We start from the raw sequence: 15,337 nt of genomic DNA, 5'->3' as shown, positions 1-15,337 counted from the left end.
TCTATTAATACTTATTTAATTACTTATTATGTTATATGAAATGAAAATTAAAAATAAGACTTTTTCAGTAATAGAACACTTCCTTCTTATGAGAATATATTTGAAATAAACGCTCTAGAAGAATTGAAATATAATAACAACATAGAATACTTGATCCATTTGTTATAGAGTATATTCAGGATATGTTATTCATTCATTTTAGTGTTAAAACTGTTCAGAATTATCATTTAATTTAAACTTACAAATATCAATGTTCAACACCAAATATAACACAAACATAATAATCACAATTATCTTTCATCATCCAAACTTTTCATAAATCCTTGAAATATAAATAAACAAAAACAATTTATTTTCATCAAACCTCGTTCAAATAACAATTGGCATCAGCAAGAAGAAGTTAATAACCAAACTTGATAGAAGAAGAAACAAAAATATCAAATAAGTAAATTAGGTTGTAGGAATTAGTATTGGTAAGTGTGAGTAGTGATAGTCTGGACAAGAGAAGAAAGAGTTCAAAACAGCAGTTAGGGATGTTGTTGATACAATAAATGAGAAAAACACAAGAAAGAAACAAAAACAGAAAAAGAAAAAAGAAGAAAAACCCTATTTGGGGAATAAGACACTCAACGAAGAACCCTTTAAACATTTTAAATAAACAAAAGATGAGCACTCCACAAGCAAAAGAAGTAAAGGTAGTGAAAGAACTTACAGCGGAAGAAATAGAAAAGAAAAAAAGAAGAGAAGAAATGAAAAAAGCAAAGAATGCAGCAAAGAATGAAAAATTTAAGAAGAAACAAGAGGCACAACAACAACAACAAAAGAATAATTTAGGAAAAGCAAAAAAAGAAAATAAGAAACAAACAAAAGAAAAAGAAGAAATAAAATTTAATAAAACAATTAAAGGAGAAAAGAAAAGAGTTATTGAACCAATGCCAAATACATATAGTCCTAAATATGTTGAAGAAGGATGGTATGAATGGTGGGAAAAAGAAGGATTCTTTAAACCGGAATATTCAAAGAGAAGTGGAAAGAAATTTGTTATGGTTATTCCACCACCTAATGTTACAGGAAAATTACATTTAGGACATGCATTAACGAATTCTATACAAGATACCATAGTTAGATATCATAGAATGAAAGGAGATGAAACATTATGGGTTCCAGGAGTAGATCATGCAGGAATTGCTACACAAGTAGTTGTAGAAAAAAAATTAATGAGAGAACAAGGAGTTACAAGACATGATATTGGAAGAGAAAAATTTTTAGAAGAAGTTTGGAAATGGAAAGATGAATATGGAAAAGGAATTTGTAATCAATTAAGAAGATTAGGAAGTTCATTAGATTGGAGTAGAGAAGTCTTTACAATGGATGAAAAAAGAGGAGAAGCAGTTAAAGAAGCATTTTGTCGATTTTATGAAAAAGGATTATTATATAGAGAACAAAAATTAGTTAATTGGTGTTGTACACTTAAAACTGCTATTTCAGATATAGAAGTTGAATATATAGATGTTTCCAAACCAACAGCAATAAATGTTCCAGGATATGACAAGCCTATTATATTTGGAAATTTACATGAATTTGCATATCCATTAGTTAATCCAGCAACAGGGAAAGATGAAGGAGAAATTTTAATTGATACTACAAGAATTGAAACCATGTTAGGAGATGTTTGTGTTTGTATTCACTCTAAAGATGAAAGATATAAAAAGTATCATGGATGGTCAGTTAGACATCCATTTAACGGGAAAATTTTACCAATTATAGAAGATGATGAATTAGTAGATATGGAGTTTGGTACAGGATGTGTTAAAGTCACACCAGCACATGATCCAAATGATTATAATGTTGCTATTAGACATAAATTAAAAATAATTAATATATTAAATGATGATGGAACTATGAACCAAGAATGTGGAGAGTTTGCAGGAATGAAAAGATTTGAATGTAGAGAAGCAGTAATAGAGAAATTAAAAGAAAAAGGATTATATAAAGGAGTTAAAGCATCAGCAATGAGAGTACCAATTTGTTCAAGAAGTCATGATATTATTGAACCAAGAATTAAACCACAATGGTGGGTAAATTGTAAAAATATGGCAAGAAGAGCAGTAGAAGCTGTAAGAAAAGGAGAATTAAAAATGTATCCAAGTGAAATGGAAAATGTATGGTATAGATGGTTAGAAAATATTCATGATTGGTGTATTTCAAGACAATTATGGTGGGGACATAGAATTCCAGCATATTTAATCAAGAGTAAAAAAGAAAAAGAAGCAGATGAATTTGATATGAAGAATTGGGTTGTTGCAAGAAGTGAAGAAGAAGCAAGAAAGAAAGCAGCTGAAATCAAAGGAGTAAGTATAGAAGATATTGAATTGAAACAAGATCCGGATGTATTAGATACATGGTTTTCATCTGGATTATTCCCATTTAGTGTTATGGGATGGCCAGAACAAACAAAAGATTTAGAAAAGTATTTCCCAGGAGAATTATTAGAAACAGGAAATGATATTATATTCTTTTGGGTAGCAAGAATGGTTATGATGTCATTAGAACTTATGGATTGTTTACCATTTAAAGAAGTATTATTCCATTCTATTGTAAGAGATGCACAAGGAAGAAAAATGTCGAAATCATTAGGAAACATTATTGATCCAATTGATGTTATAGAAGGAATTTCGTTAAAAGGATTAAATGATAAATTATACACATATAATTTACCAGAGAAAGAATGTGTAATTGCAGCAGAAGGACAAAAAAAAGATTTTCCAAATGGAATTGAAGAATGTGGAACGGATGCAATGAGATTTGCGTTATTAGCCTATATGACACAAGGACATGATATTAATCTTGATATTAATAGAGTTGTTGGATATAGAAATTTCTGTAATAAAATATGGAATGCATTTAAATTTTCAACTATGAACTTTAGAAAAGATTTTAAAGCACAAGAAACAATTGAAATTAAGAAAACAAATAGTCGACTTGATCAATGGATTTTACATAGACTAAATGTTATGATTACATCAGTTCAACAATGGTTCAAAAGCTATGAATTTGGAAATGCTACACAAGCAATATATTCATTTTGGTTATATGATTTTTGTGATGTTTATTTAGAAGCATCAAAAGGTATATTTAAAGGACCAGACAATGAAAGAAGAAGAGCATCAGAAGAAGTCTTATATAATGTCATTGAAATTGGACTAAGAGTTCTTCATCCATTCATGCCATTTATCACAGAAGAACTTTGGCAAAGATTACCAAGAAGAAATGATAAAGAAATATCAATTATGGTAACAAGTTATCCAGAACCAATTGAAGAATTTAATAACCCAGCATTAGATGAAGAAATTAAATATATTTACACTATTATTAAAGGAATAAGATCACTTAATGGAATTTATTCTCAAGCCATTATCACATCTAAACAAAAACCAAAATGTACTATTGTCACTGAAAGAGACTTAGAAGGATATGAAGTTATCATTAGTAGTTTAGCTGGTATTGGTGAAGTAAATATCGTCAAAGAAGGAATTTATAAAGGATCTCCAATGCATGTTGTCGATAATTCTACAAGAATATATTCTCATTTAGCAGGAATCATTGACTATAAACAAGAGGCACAACGATTAGCTGGAAAGAAAGAACAAATGGAAAAGAACTTAAAAGACCTTGAATTAAAAATTAATGATGTTCATTTCGACAAAACACCAGAAGAAGTTAAGAAAACTATCTTAGAAAAGAAACAATCTTTAATTGAAGAAATCAAATTAATCCAACAAGCAGAAAATGAATGTTTGGAAATGCTACATTAACTAATTAATTTGATTTTAAATTTATTTTAAATATTTTAAATTCATTTTTTAATGATAACTTTTTTTGTTTCATTGGATATTGTTTTTATGCTGTAATATACGTTACATCTTATAATTTGTTTATGGAATAAATGAATTATTTTTAAGAATTTTGTTTATAATTTTCAAACTTGTTATAATTTTATTTCTCTAAAATAATATGTTTAGTTTTAAAATTGACAAAAGAAGAAAATAGTACAATTATTTCTTTTATTCTTCTACTAAGGATTGAATAATAATATTATTCAAAACATATGAACAACCACAACTCTTTCTAGACTAAAGAATTTCCAGTTTGTGCCAACCAAATCTAAATCAGATATACCTTCATATTCTTCAGATAATGTACAACAAACATTTCTTTTGAGACTTATCTTAGAAATACCAAAACATCCAAAGTTAACATTACCAATTTGATATAAACAATCATTGTTACTGAATAATTTAATTCCACCCTCTTTTCCAGATTTAATGAACCATCTTTTAGGACAAGTTTTATTTTCTTTTTTTAAAGAGAAGATAAAATGTTGGTCATCATCTACATCTTCATCTAATAGTCCTATATTTTCTTTCATAAAAGCACCGAAAATATTCCCTTTTTTATCAAAATTAATGAAGAAACAATTTTCTTTAAACATAACTTTTTCATTGAATTGCATATTATCGCTTTCTGCATCATCATTATCAGAATCAAATAAAATTTCACAATTTAATAATCCAGACCATTCTTGTAATATTTCCATTTGTGCTCCTAAAGCAATTAATTGTTCATCTTCATCAAATGCTTCTCTTCTCATTTCTTGTTGCATTTTAGCTTCTGCTTCTTTCTTTAACTTGATTCTTTCTTCTTCTTCTTTTTGTTTTTTTAATTCTTCTTTTTTCTTACGTTCTTCTTCTTCCTTTTGTTTTCGTTTTTCCTCTTCTTCTTCTGTTTTCTTTTGCTTTTCTAATTCTTCAAGTTCTTTTTTTGTTAATTTTGTTTCTCTTTTTGATGCTTTTTTCTTTTCTTCTTCTTCTTTCAATAACTTCTTACGTTCTTCTTCATCTTTCTTTGTTTGAGATTTTCTTAATTTTTTGTCTTCTTTTTCTTTGTCTTTTTCAAATTCGATTAATTTCTTTGAACTTGTTCTTGAAATTTTTTTTTCATATTCTCGGGGACTTTGAGGTATTGAAAACGAATTGCGTTTTAAATCATCAATTTGGCTTTGTAAATTAGCTATTCCATCTTCTAAAATTTTTTTGGTATTAGAAATTTCTGTTCTAACTTGTGAGTCACCGTTTTTATTTCCAAGAGTAATTACAGGAGAGGTAGGTCTTAGGAATCCAGTTTGTCTTGTAGTACTAAAACTATTACTTTTATCTATTTTTACTTCTAAACAATCCAATCTTTTTTTGATATCAGTTATTTCAGGATTTTCATTATCACATAATAAATCACATAATACAGAGGCATCACTTTCATCTTTTGAGCCTTTAATTTCATCTTCTTTAATTTGATAAAATTCCATTAAATTGTTCTTGTCTTCTATTTCAATTGTGTGTTTTGAAAGAAATCCACAAACTTCAGTTTTGGTTTGAATTCCAAGGGTTTTTAGTAAAGTAATAATAGTAAAATTTTTCATTATACCTACAATTCTCTCAAAAACATTTCTCATTACAGGATCAGTAACTTCATTAATCAATTTATCAAGTTGTTCAATTGTATTATTCTCAAAGAACATAAGAATTAATATAAAATTTATAGTTCATTTAATTGAAATTCTACACTTACTTTTATTTTCCTACTTGGTTCAAAACGATGCCTATCTGTTTTCCACCTACTTTTTTCTTAATTTTTAACATGTTTTGAAAAAGTAACAAATATATTAGATATTTTCAATGTTTAATACGGAAATTATTTCTTTATCCATTTATTTTTCATTTTTTTTTTATAAATATTGAAATTTTCAATAAATTTTCTGAATTTGTTTCAATGAAAGAAAATTTCTTTTAATTTAAAAAAAAAGAAACAAAACATTAAATAAATTATTCAAAAACAAAAACTATTACTTTTTTTACTATTTTTTTTATCTATCTGGTTGTTTCATCATAAACACTTTAACAGCATCTGTTGATATAACACCATCAAGATTATGTGGTGTAATAAAAATGTATTGTCTTTTATTAGATGATTGTGTTGATTCCATTAATGCTTGAACAGCAATTTTTCTTGCCATTGAATCCATATAAACATCAAATTCATCCATTGCTCTAAAAGGACAATCAACAACGTTCCATAAAGATAACAATAAACAAACTGTAGAAAAACTTCTTTCTCCACCTGATAAAGTTTTAACATTTCTTCCTTTTTGATTAATTTCCATAGATACTTCAACGTCAAGAATTTTTTTTGAATGGTCTAATACAATTTTACCACTACATCCTGGTTTTTTTTTTAATAATAAATTAAAATAATCCATTGTTTTTATTGAAGTAATTTTAAGTAATTGTCCGTATTTATTTTTTCTTTTTTTAAGTTCTTTTTCAAGAGTATCACAAAGTTGTTGTATTTGTTTTAATTGTATTTCAATATCTTCTAAATGAGCTTTTTTTCTTGTATATTCTTTTTCTATTATATCATAATTTATTTGTTCACTATTCATTTCTTGTTCTTTTTTTTTACATTTTTCTTTTTCTTGTTGAATAACTTTAATATCACGTAAAGTATCAATAAACTTATATTCTTCTGCTTCATTTTTAACTTTTTCAATAAGAATTTTTTCATTTAATAATTGTTTATTTTTTTGTTCTAATAAAATTTGAAGTTGTTTTATTTTCATTTCTCCATTACTTTGTTCAATTTTTAATTCATCCTTTTGGTTCATAAGTTGATATTGATGTGTTTTAATATCATTAATTTCTTTTTCATTATATTTAATTTGTTTTATAACATAATTAAAATGTTCAGTTATATTTTCATTTTGATTTTCTAATTCTCTTCTTCGTTCATTCTTTTCTTCTATTTCTTTTGTAATAATATAAATATTTTCTTGTACTTTATTACAATTATTTTCTAATTCTTCAATATTTTCTGGTTCTTTAATAATAATATTTTCAGCATCTCTTTTTTTACTTTGAGCCATTCTTGTTTCACGTTCTACTTCTCGAATTTTTCTTCTAACTTCACCAATAGATTTATTTATTTCATTCTTTTCTCTTTCAACTGATTTTCTAAGTTCTTCTTTTCCATTTAAATCCAAAGAAATTTGATGTGTTTGTTTTAATAAATCATTTAATAAAACATCAATGTTTTTACCACCATAAATAGTTCTTGTAGGAATTTTATATGGAAAATAAGCTTCTGTTCTTCCAGAACGTTGTAAATAACTTCCATTTTGTAAATAAACAATTTTTGGATAGTTCTCTAATACAAATAATTTTTTTCCTTCAACTCTATCAATTGCTATAGCAATAGTATCTATATTAATATGATCAACAAGTATATTAAATATAATACTCTTTTCAATTTCTAATTGTTCAATTAATGTTGGATAATTCCTTTGTTTTATTAAATATTTTTTATCTCCAAATTTAATTGAATATACATAAATTTGTACATCAAATTCACATCTTTTACTTATATCTCTTAATTTCTTTTTATCATTTTCACTTCTAACAATAAAAGATGCTAAATTACTTCTTTTAATAGCACTTTCTGTTGCATGATTCCATTTATTATCTTTTAATCTAATAAATTCTCCAATAGGTCCAAAGACTTCATATTCAAAAGTTGTTTTTTGAATCATTTTAACAAATTGTGGCATATTTTTATGATATTTAGTTAATGCATCTTTTTGTTCATCTTGTAACTTCATTTTTTCTATATGAAATTTTTCTAATTTTCTTCTTAATTGTTTTACATCATCATCATATCCTCCAAATATTCTTCCTTTTTCTTCAAGTTTTTCTTGTAATGGTTTTATTTCAATTTTAAGACTTTCTTCTTTATTAAGACATTTTTTAATTTCATTCTCTGCATTTTTAATTTTATCTGCTTTGTCTTGTTTAGCTAATTCATTATCTCTTGCGTTATGACTTTTTGATTCTTCTAACGCGTCTCTTAATAATTGTAAACGACGTTGGTTTATTTTTAATCTTTCTTTAGCATCACTTATTTCTGTTTTACATTCTTCTAATTCTTTTCTTTTAATTTTATTTAATTCATTTTGTTCTTTCTTTTGAATTTCAAGTTGTTTGATTTCTTCTTCAAAATGTTTCATTTCTTTTTGTTTTTGTTGTATTTGTTCTTCAACCATTTCAATTTTTTGTTCAATAAAACTATGATTTAATTCATTAATTCTCTCTTCTAATGAATTACATTCATGTTCTAATTGTTTAACTTTATTTATTTCGTCACGTACAACAGCCCATTTTTCTTCACATTCCAATTCTTCAATTCTTTTTTTTAATTGTTGAATTCCTTGAGCATCTTTTAATTTATCTTCAAGTGATTCAACTGTTCTTTTCATTTCAGGTATAACTAACTTTTTTGATTCTTCTGTTTGTTTTGCTTTTTTTCTTAATTCTTCTGCTTGTTTATAACTTTCTTTAATAATATCTAATTGTGTTGCTTGAAGAAAAAAATTATATTTATCTTCTCCTCTAGTTGCAGTAAGAAATGACTTAGAAGTTTCTTGCATAAGAAGAATGCAAGGATTATCTATTGGTATATTAAAATAGTCTAATACTTCTGTAACATCTGAAGCCTTTTTACCTATAATGATAGGTTTTTCTCCAATAAACAATGAAGATACTTTATATGTATTTCCACCTTCTTTAGTAATTTTTCTTTCAATAATAACTGTATCTCCATATTTGTCATGGTTTAATGAATTTTCTCCTCTATTCCTTAAATAAACTATTATTTTACAATAACTCTCTCCTATTTTAATTATATCAGACGCTCGTTTCCCCCTATTGGTAAATTGTGCTTTTGCACCAAAACAAATAGCAAGTGCCACTAAAATAGCAGATTTACCACTTCCATTTTCTCCAACAATAAAATTCACTTGTGGAGATAAATCTAAAATAAGATGTTTATGACACATGAAATTTTCTAACTCAATCCTTTCAATAGTACCAGGAATTTCAAGACTCATTTTAAATGAAGTTCAATCATTCTGAAAACACACAAAAAATAAGAAAAACAAATTTTTTTATTGTTCATTTAAAACAATTATTTTTTTTTAATATAAAACATTTTTCAAAAACAAATGTATTTTATTTATATTTTGTGTTATTCTCTAAGTAAATTCTGAATAATGAGAAATTTCAACTTCTTCTAATAATTTTGTTTATTTTATTGAATTTTTTTTTTATAGTTAAAAGGAGTTGTATTAGAAGTATTAAATAGTTAAAAAATTAATTTTATATTCTATATTTGAACTCAAAAAGAAATATCAATGACAACAGATTTTTCATTTTTAGTCAAAAACTCTTTTATTTTGAGAGTATTGGTATTTAAACTCAAAAAAGAACAAATAAAACAGTAATGTTTGCTTTTATTTGTTTACTTGCTATTGCAAGTGCCATTGATTTCAATACATGGGCTGCTAAAAACAATAAACACTTCACAGCAATTGAAAAGCTTAGAAGAAGAGCTATTTTCAATATGAATGCTAAATTTGTTGATAGTTTCAATAAAATTGGCTCATTCAAATTATCTGTAGAAGGACCATTTGCTGCTATGACTAATGAAGAATATAGAGCTCTTCTTAAATCTAAAAGAACTGCTGAAGAAAAAGGAGAAGTTAAATATTTGAATATCCAAGCACCAGAATCAGTAGATTGGAGAAAAGAAGGAAAAGTAACCCCAATTAGAGATCAAGCACAATGTGGATCATGCTATACATTTGGTTCACTTGCAGCTCTTGAAGGAAGATTATTAATTGAAAAAGGAGGTAATGCTAATACACTTGATCTTTCAGAAGAACATATGGTTCAATGCACAAGAAATAATGGAAATAATGGATGTAATGGAGGACTTGGATCAAATGTCTATGATTACATTGTTGAACACGGAGTTGCTAAAGAAAGTGATTATCCATACACTGGAAGTGATTCTACATGTAAAACTAATGTAAAACCATTTGCTAAAATTACTGGATACAGTAAAGTCCCAAGAAACAATGAAGCTGAACTTAAAGCTGCACTTTCACAAGGTCTTGTTGATGTTTCAATTGATGCATCATCTGCTAAATTCCAATTATACAAGAGTGGAGCTTATGTTGATACTAAATGCAAGAATAACTACTTTGCTTTGAATCACGAAGTTTGTGCTGTTGGATATGGTGTTGTTGATGGGAAAGAATGTTGGATAGTTAGAAACTCATGGGGAACAGGATGGGGAGATAAAGGATACATCAATATGGTTATTGAAGGAAATACCTGTGGTGTTGCTACTGATCCACTTTATCCAACTGGTGTTCAATATCTTTGAATAATTCACTTTTAAACCACTTATTGTTTAAGGATTTATTTTTATCATTAATTGAAATAAATCAAAATTTACATAACATATAAATTATTTATTATTTAATGATATATATTATATACATAAAATTGTATTAAAATAATATTGAAAAAAAAGAGTAAATAATAATAAAAGAAAGTTATAATGTAAATTCTTTAATAAAAAATTTTTTAAGTATGAAAATAAGAAAAAGTTATAACAAATTACTTAATATTTTATAATGTAATAATTTATAATAACTGAATTAATTAGAACTTTTTAATATCAAAAAGGAGGTTGATTAAAAAAAACAAAATAAAAAATATTAATCGAATGTGATATAAATAACAATATTTTTTTTTGCATTTTTATTGTTTGTTATAATAAAAAAAATGATAACAAAAAAAGTTATTAAGTTTTATTGTACAATTAATCACTTAGAATTTATCCCTTTCTTCATTTTTCTCTCTAAATACCTTTTCTTTGCTTCATTTATTTGGTTTGGGGTTGCTTTCTTTACTTCCATCCTTTTAACATTTATATGAGCTGTTTCTCTTATTGGTGTAATTTTTAGTTGTTTTTCCTTTTGTAGTTTATCACTTAACTTTTCTCCAATAAGTTGTTTAATGTCAGTCGGTGTTTGTTTAAGGAACTTATTATTTACCATTAGTTCATCTACTCTATTAACCCATCTAAGAAAGATAGCTGTAGTAAATGACAATGAAATATAAAACACATACTCAGCATCTTGAATATCATAACAACAACTTGTTGGATGAATATAACCCAATATTTGAGTATTTTTAATATTGTATTGACCAGTACTTGTTCTTTTAGCCGTATTCCTCCAATATCCTTCATAAAAACACTCAATGATTTGTTTAGTGTCAAACTTTCTTAAAAGTTCATTTATTTCATCTTCTTCACTTTTTTGTTTTATTTCTATTCTACTATCATCCCGACGTTGTTTAATGGTCAATGAGTACGATGTTTTTTCTTCTTCTGAAAAAGAGCTGTGAGATGAAAAATGGTAGTGTCTATGATGAGAGTGTCTAGAATGTGATCTAGATCTTTTTATTTCTTTTGGTGACCTTAACATAAAATCTCTAAACGTATCTGTTGTTGATGTTTTATTCTGTCCAAAACATTCTTCTGCCATTTGGATGAGTTGTGTACTAACTTGTTCTGAAGCTTTCATCATTTGAGGATTGATACCAATAGAATGTAACCATTCATCACTTCGTTTTTTGTTTAATTGATAAGTGATAAAGAGAGAAATAAGATCATCATGTGAATATGCCTTCATTTGAAATGATTTTGTAAAAAGACTCTCTTGGTTTAGCATTGCCAATACCGGGGAAATAATTTCTAATGAATGACCTAAATAGCTATAATACAAAACAACACCAGCTCTTGGAGGTAAAGGAATTTTACTTATCATTATTCCTAATTGAGTGATATGTCCATTTTCATCAATAGCTTTAATACAATATAATTCTTTTAGTGCATCAACAACAGAATAAATTGGAGGATCTTCTAAAAAGAATGTTTCATCTAGACTTATATTTAAATACTTTAATTTTAAGACAACACCTTCAAGATTTACTCTTGTTATTTCCGGTGTAGATTCATTTTTCATGTTATTGAATGTTTCTTCAGAGTATAAACGTATACATATTCCATTTGAGGTTCTTCCTGCTCTGCCTGCTCGTTGTACAGCTTCAGCACGTGAAATTATTTCAAGACTTAATCCTTCTGCTCCATTTGAAGATCTTAACACTTTAACAAGTCCTTGATCAATTACATATTTTATTCCAGGTACAGTAATAGATGTTTCAGCAATATTTGTTGAAATAACAATTTTTCTTGCATGTTCTGGTGTTTTAAAAAATACTCGCTTTTGTTTGTAAAGAGGTAGTGCTGAATATAATGGTAATATTATTAAATCATAATTCGCAGTTATTTCTGTAGCTTTTTCAGCTAAAAGTGAACAACATTTCTCTATTTCTTCAGACCCAGGAAGAAATACTAAAACATCACCTTTTTCTTGTTTACAATGAATAGAAATAATACAATCTACTACTTGATTTAAAGTAGAAGATGGTTTTCCTTCTCCCCATTTCATTTCTACATTATATGGTTTTCCAATAACATTAATCTTACCAACTGAACATCCAACTTTTTTATAATACTCTTCAAGTTGATTTGTATTTATTGTTGCTGAAGAAATGATAACCCTCATATCTTTTCTTTGAGTTATTAGTCTAGAAGAATAAGCAATGAGAAAATCAGTATTAATACTTCTTTCATGTGCTTCATCAATAATAAGAATATCATATTTCTTCAAAACAAAATCATTTGATATTTCCGTTAGTAACACCCCATCAGTAACATAATATAATTTTGTTTCTTTTGATGTATGATTGTCAAATCGAACTTTATAACCAACTTCTTTCCCTAATTCACACATTCTCAATGCTGCTACCCTCTCTGCAACACTTTCTGCTCCTATTTTTCTTGGATTTGTTGTAACAATAGAAGGATTAACACAAGGAATAGAGTTGTCATACAATAATTGACTTACCATAGTAGTTTTTCCACAACCAGTATCTCCTAATAATATAGTTATTTGATTTTCTTTAACACATTTAATAATTTGATCTTTGTATTTCATTATTGGTAATTCATTTTCTTCTACTTTACTCATTTATTTATTTCATCGTTTCAAAGTTCTTTTTACTTCTTCTGTTTTCTTTTTTTTTTAAATCAAAGAAAAAAGAAGAAAAATTAAAAAAAAAAACATTTAATAACTTCTCTAAAATAGTAATGCTTCAATCTTTTAATTCTTGTAAACTCATGACGAAAACCCAACAAAATATTTAAACAAATCAATGAACTGTTATTTCAAAAAAAAGATATTTAAATGAATAATAAAAGAGTAAAATTAGAGCCTGTTTATCTTACTACTGTTTTATTGTATTGTAATAGTGAAGCTGTTCTTTTAAATTATAGAAAAGTATCATCTAATTGTAGAGAATCTATAAAAATGGTAAAAAAGACTCCATTATTACATCATCTTCGACTAAACTTTTTATTAGACTATTTTCCAAATATTGAAACAATTGAATCTTCAATTGATGAAATAAATAAAATACCATCTAAGAAATTAGAATCTATTTCCTGGTATGAGCTAACTGTTAAACCAGAAGATTATGTAAATAAATCAATAAGACAAAAAGTAAAAAAGATAAAACTTCATTCATGTTCTGACAATTATATTAAAGAATTAAGTAATGTAGAACAAGTTATTGTTGAAGTATTAAATCCACGTATTAGACTTATTAATATTCCATTAAAAAATCTTAAACAAGTAATAATAAAACGTAAATTTATTAGTTATGATGAACAAGAAAAGAAAGTGTTTTATGAAAGTATTATTCAAAATGTTCTTTCTCTTCATAAACTAAATAGAAATATTAAAATAGTATTAGTTGATTTTGAAAATCCAATTTCTTTAACAAATAAAGAAAACATTCAATCATTCCAATTCTCAGAAATTGAATCTTTTAAAAAAGATTTAGAAATTATACAAGAAGAAAGAATATTAGAAACTCAAATATTAACACAACAATCTCTTGATAATTTTCTTCTTCTTGGATTAACTAATATTTCAATTTCAGTTATTCAAAATAATATTCAAGTTATTAATATATCAAATTTACAACATTTAACTTCATTTACTTTTTCAGCTAGTCTTAGTAATCCAACTGTCTTTAGATTATCAAAAAATATTCAAAAACTTATTATTAATATGCCTGATGCTACAAAATATAAAATTGCAAATAGTCATGTCTTGAATCAATTGAAAATACTTACTTTAACTGGAGGATTAGTATTCTTTGAATTAAAAGCTCCAATTGAAACAATGTTTGAAACAGTTTTTATTGATGGAGAAGAACAAATAATAGAACATCACACAGAACAAGTACTACAAATAGAAGACATTAATATTCATTCAACTGCAAAAAATGTTCATCTTGTTCTTCCATGTATTCAATGCCAAATACTTTCATTAATTGGTGATTTTATTATTGACCAACTTCTACTTAAATATGCTGATAATTTTGCTGTAATGGCGTTGGATGTTCCATATATTAAAGATGTTATTTGTTGTTGTGATAATATGAGTGAAGCAGAAAACTTTTTCCGTTATCAATTAATAAATATTGATGTTTTTCGTTTTAGATGTATTGCAGAAACTCCTTCAAAAAAAGTAGGAATTAAATTTATTAAAGATAAATTGATAGAATTTACATTACCTGAAACACTTCCTAATTATTCAAAGAAACCTCATCGAAAACTCGTATATAGTAAAGAATTATTTCAAGAACAAAATGAATGGATCGATTTAACTTCTTCTGAATCTGAAATATTAAGTTCCACTGAAAAACAATATTTACTTCTTACAGAAGAAGAATCAGATGAGTTCCTTATAAATCCAACATTAGAATAACTTAATTTATGTTATAAACTTATCTTTTTTTTTATTTTTTACTTTTTAAAATAACAATAAAGATAAAGCAACAATTCATAATTAAAAAGTACTTTTAAATTATAATATAATATTCAAATATTATTAATTAAAACAAAATATATGTGATTTGCTTTGTTAATTTCTTTAATTCTTTAATTTCTTAATTAGAAATAAACTTTTTCTCAAAAAGATGAAGCTATAATTCCAATAGATGACTGTTTGTTTTTTTAAGGAATTTATTAAAATAATCATAACGTTCCATTAATACATAAAATATTATTAACTTAACTCATAATTACTTTCTCAAAAAATTAAATTTCAAATAAACATTTATTTCCTTTCTACTTTTTTTATTTGATAATTTATTACAACAAATAATAGAATTACAATAACAGTATTCGGTATTCCATTACTATCTCATCACTTCATTGAAATATAACTAAGTATTGAACCATTTAA

The 15,337-nt window shown here is 25.9% G+C and overlaps 6 protein-coding genes across 6 annotated transcripts; 3 read left to right on the top strand and 3 right to left on the bottom strand.

The window, feature by feature from the left end:
* Positions 1 to 665: 665 nt before the first annotated feature.
* Positions 666 to 3,815, top strand: ENU1_055880 (valine--tRNA ligase; the record flags this gene model as incomplete). The annotated part of the gene is made up of 1 exon (XM_008857998.1): positions 666 to 3,815. One exon carries the CDS (start codon positions 666 to 668, stop codon positions 3,813 to 3,815), a length of 3,150 nt encoding a protein of 1,049 aa, XP_008856220.1.
* Positions 3,816 to 4,099: 284 nt separating this feature from the next.
* ENU1_055870 (hypothetical protein) lies at positions 4,100 to 5,575 on the bottom strand (the record flags this gene model as incomplete). The annotated part of the gene is made up of 1 exon (XM_008857997.1): positions 4,100 to 5,575. The coding sequence occupies one exon, from the start codon at positions 5,573 to 5,575 to the stop codon at positions 4,100 to 4,102; it is 1,476 nt and encodes a 491-aa protein (XP_008856219.1).
* A 345-nt stretch (positions 5,576 to 5,920) lies between these two features.
* Positions 5,921 to 8,992, bottom strand: ENU1_055860 (structural maintenance of chromosomes protein; the record flags this gene model as incomplete). The annotated part of the gene is made up of 1 exon (XM_008857996.1): positions 5,921 to 8,992. One exon carries the CDS (start codon positions 8,990 to 8,992, stop codon positions 5,921 to 5,923), a length of 3,072 nt encoding a protein of 1,023 aa, XP_008856218.1.
* A 392-nt stretch (positions 8,993 to 9,384) lies between these two features.
* ENU1_055850 (cysteine proteinase 2, putative) lies at positions 9,385 to 10,332 on the top strand (the record flags this gene model as incomplete). Its single annotated transcript, XM_008857995.1, has 1 exon — positions 9,385 to 10,332. The coding sequence occupies one exon, from the start codon at positions 9,385 to 9,387 to the stop codon at positions 10,330 to 10,332; it is 948 nt and encodes a 315-aa protein (XP_008856217.1).
* A 445-nt stretch (positions 10,333 to 10,777) lies between these two features.
* ENU1_055840 (DEAD/DEAH box helicase, putative) lies at positions 10,778 to 13,051 on the bottom strand (the record flags this gene model as incomplete). The annotated part of the gene is made up of 1 exon (XM_008857994.1): positions 10,778 to 13,051. One exon carries the CDS (start codon positions 13,049 to 13,051, stop codon positions 10,778 to 10,780), a length of 2,274 nt encoding a protein of 757 aa, XP_008856216.1.
* Positions 13,052 to 13,267: 216 nt separating this feature from the next.
* Positions 13,268 to 14,857, top strand: ENU1_055830 (hypothetical protein; the record flags this gene model as incomplete). Its single annotated transcript, XM_008857993.1, has 1 exon — positions 13,268 to 14,857. One exon carries the CDS (start codon positions 13,268 to 13,270, stop codon positions 14,855 to 14,857), a length of 1,590 nt encoding a protein of 529 aa, XP_008856215.1.
* Positions 14,858 to 15,337: the final 480 nt, after the last annotated feature.

This window comes from Entamoeba nuttalli, assembly GCF_000257125.1.
Source record: "Entamoeba nuttalli P19 unplaced genomic scaffold asmbl_3114, whole genome shotgun sequence".
In the NCBI taxonomy this organism is placed as follows: domain Eukaryota; phylum Evosea; order Mastigamoebida; family Endamoebidae; genus Entamoeba; species Entamoeba nuttalli.
The sequence above is the reverse complement of the archived record's forward strand: the minus strand, read 5'-3'. Positions and strand labels throughout refer to the sequence as shown.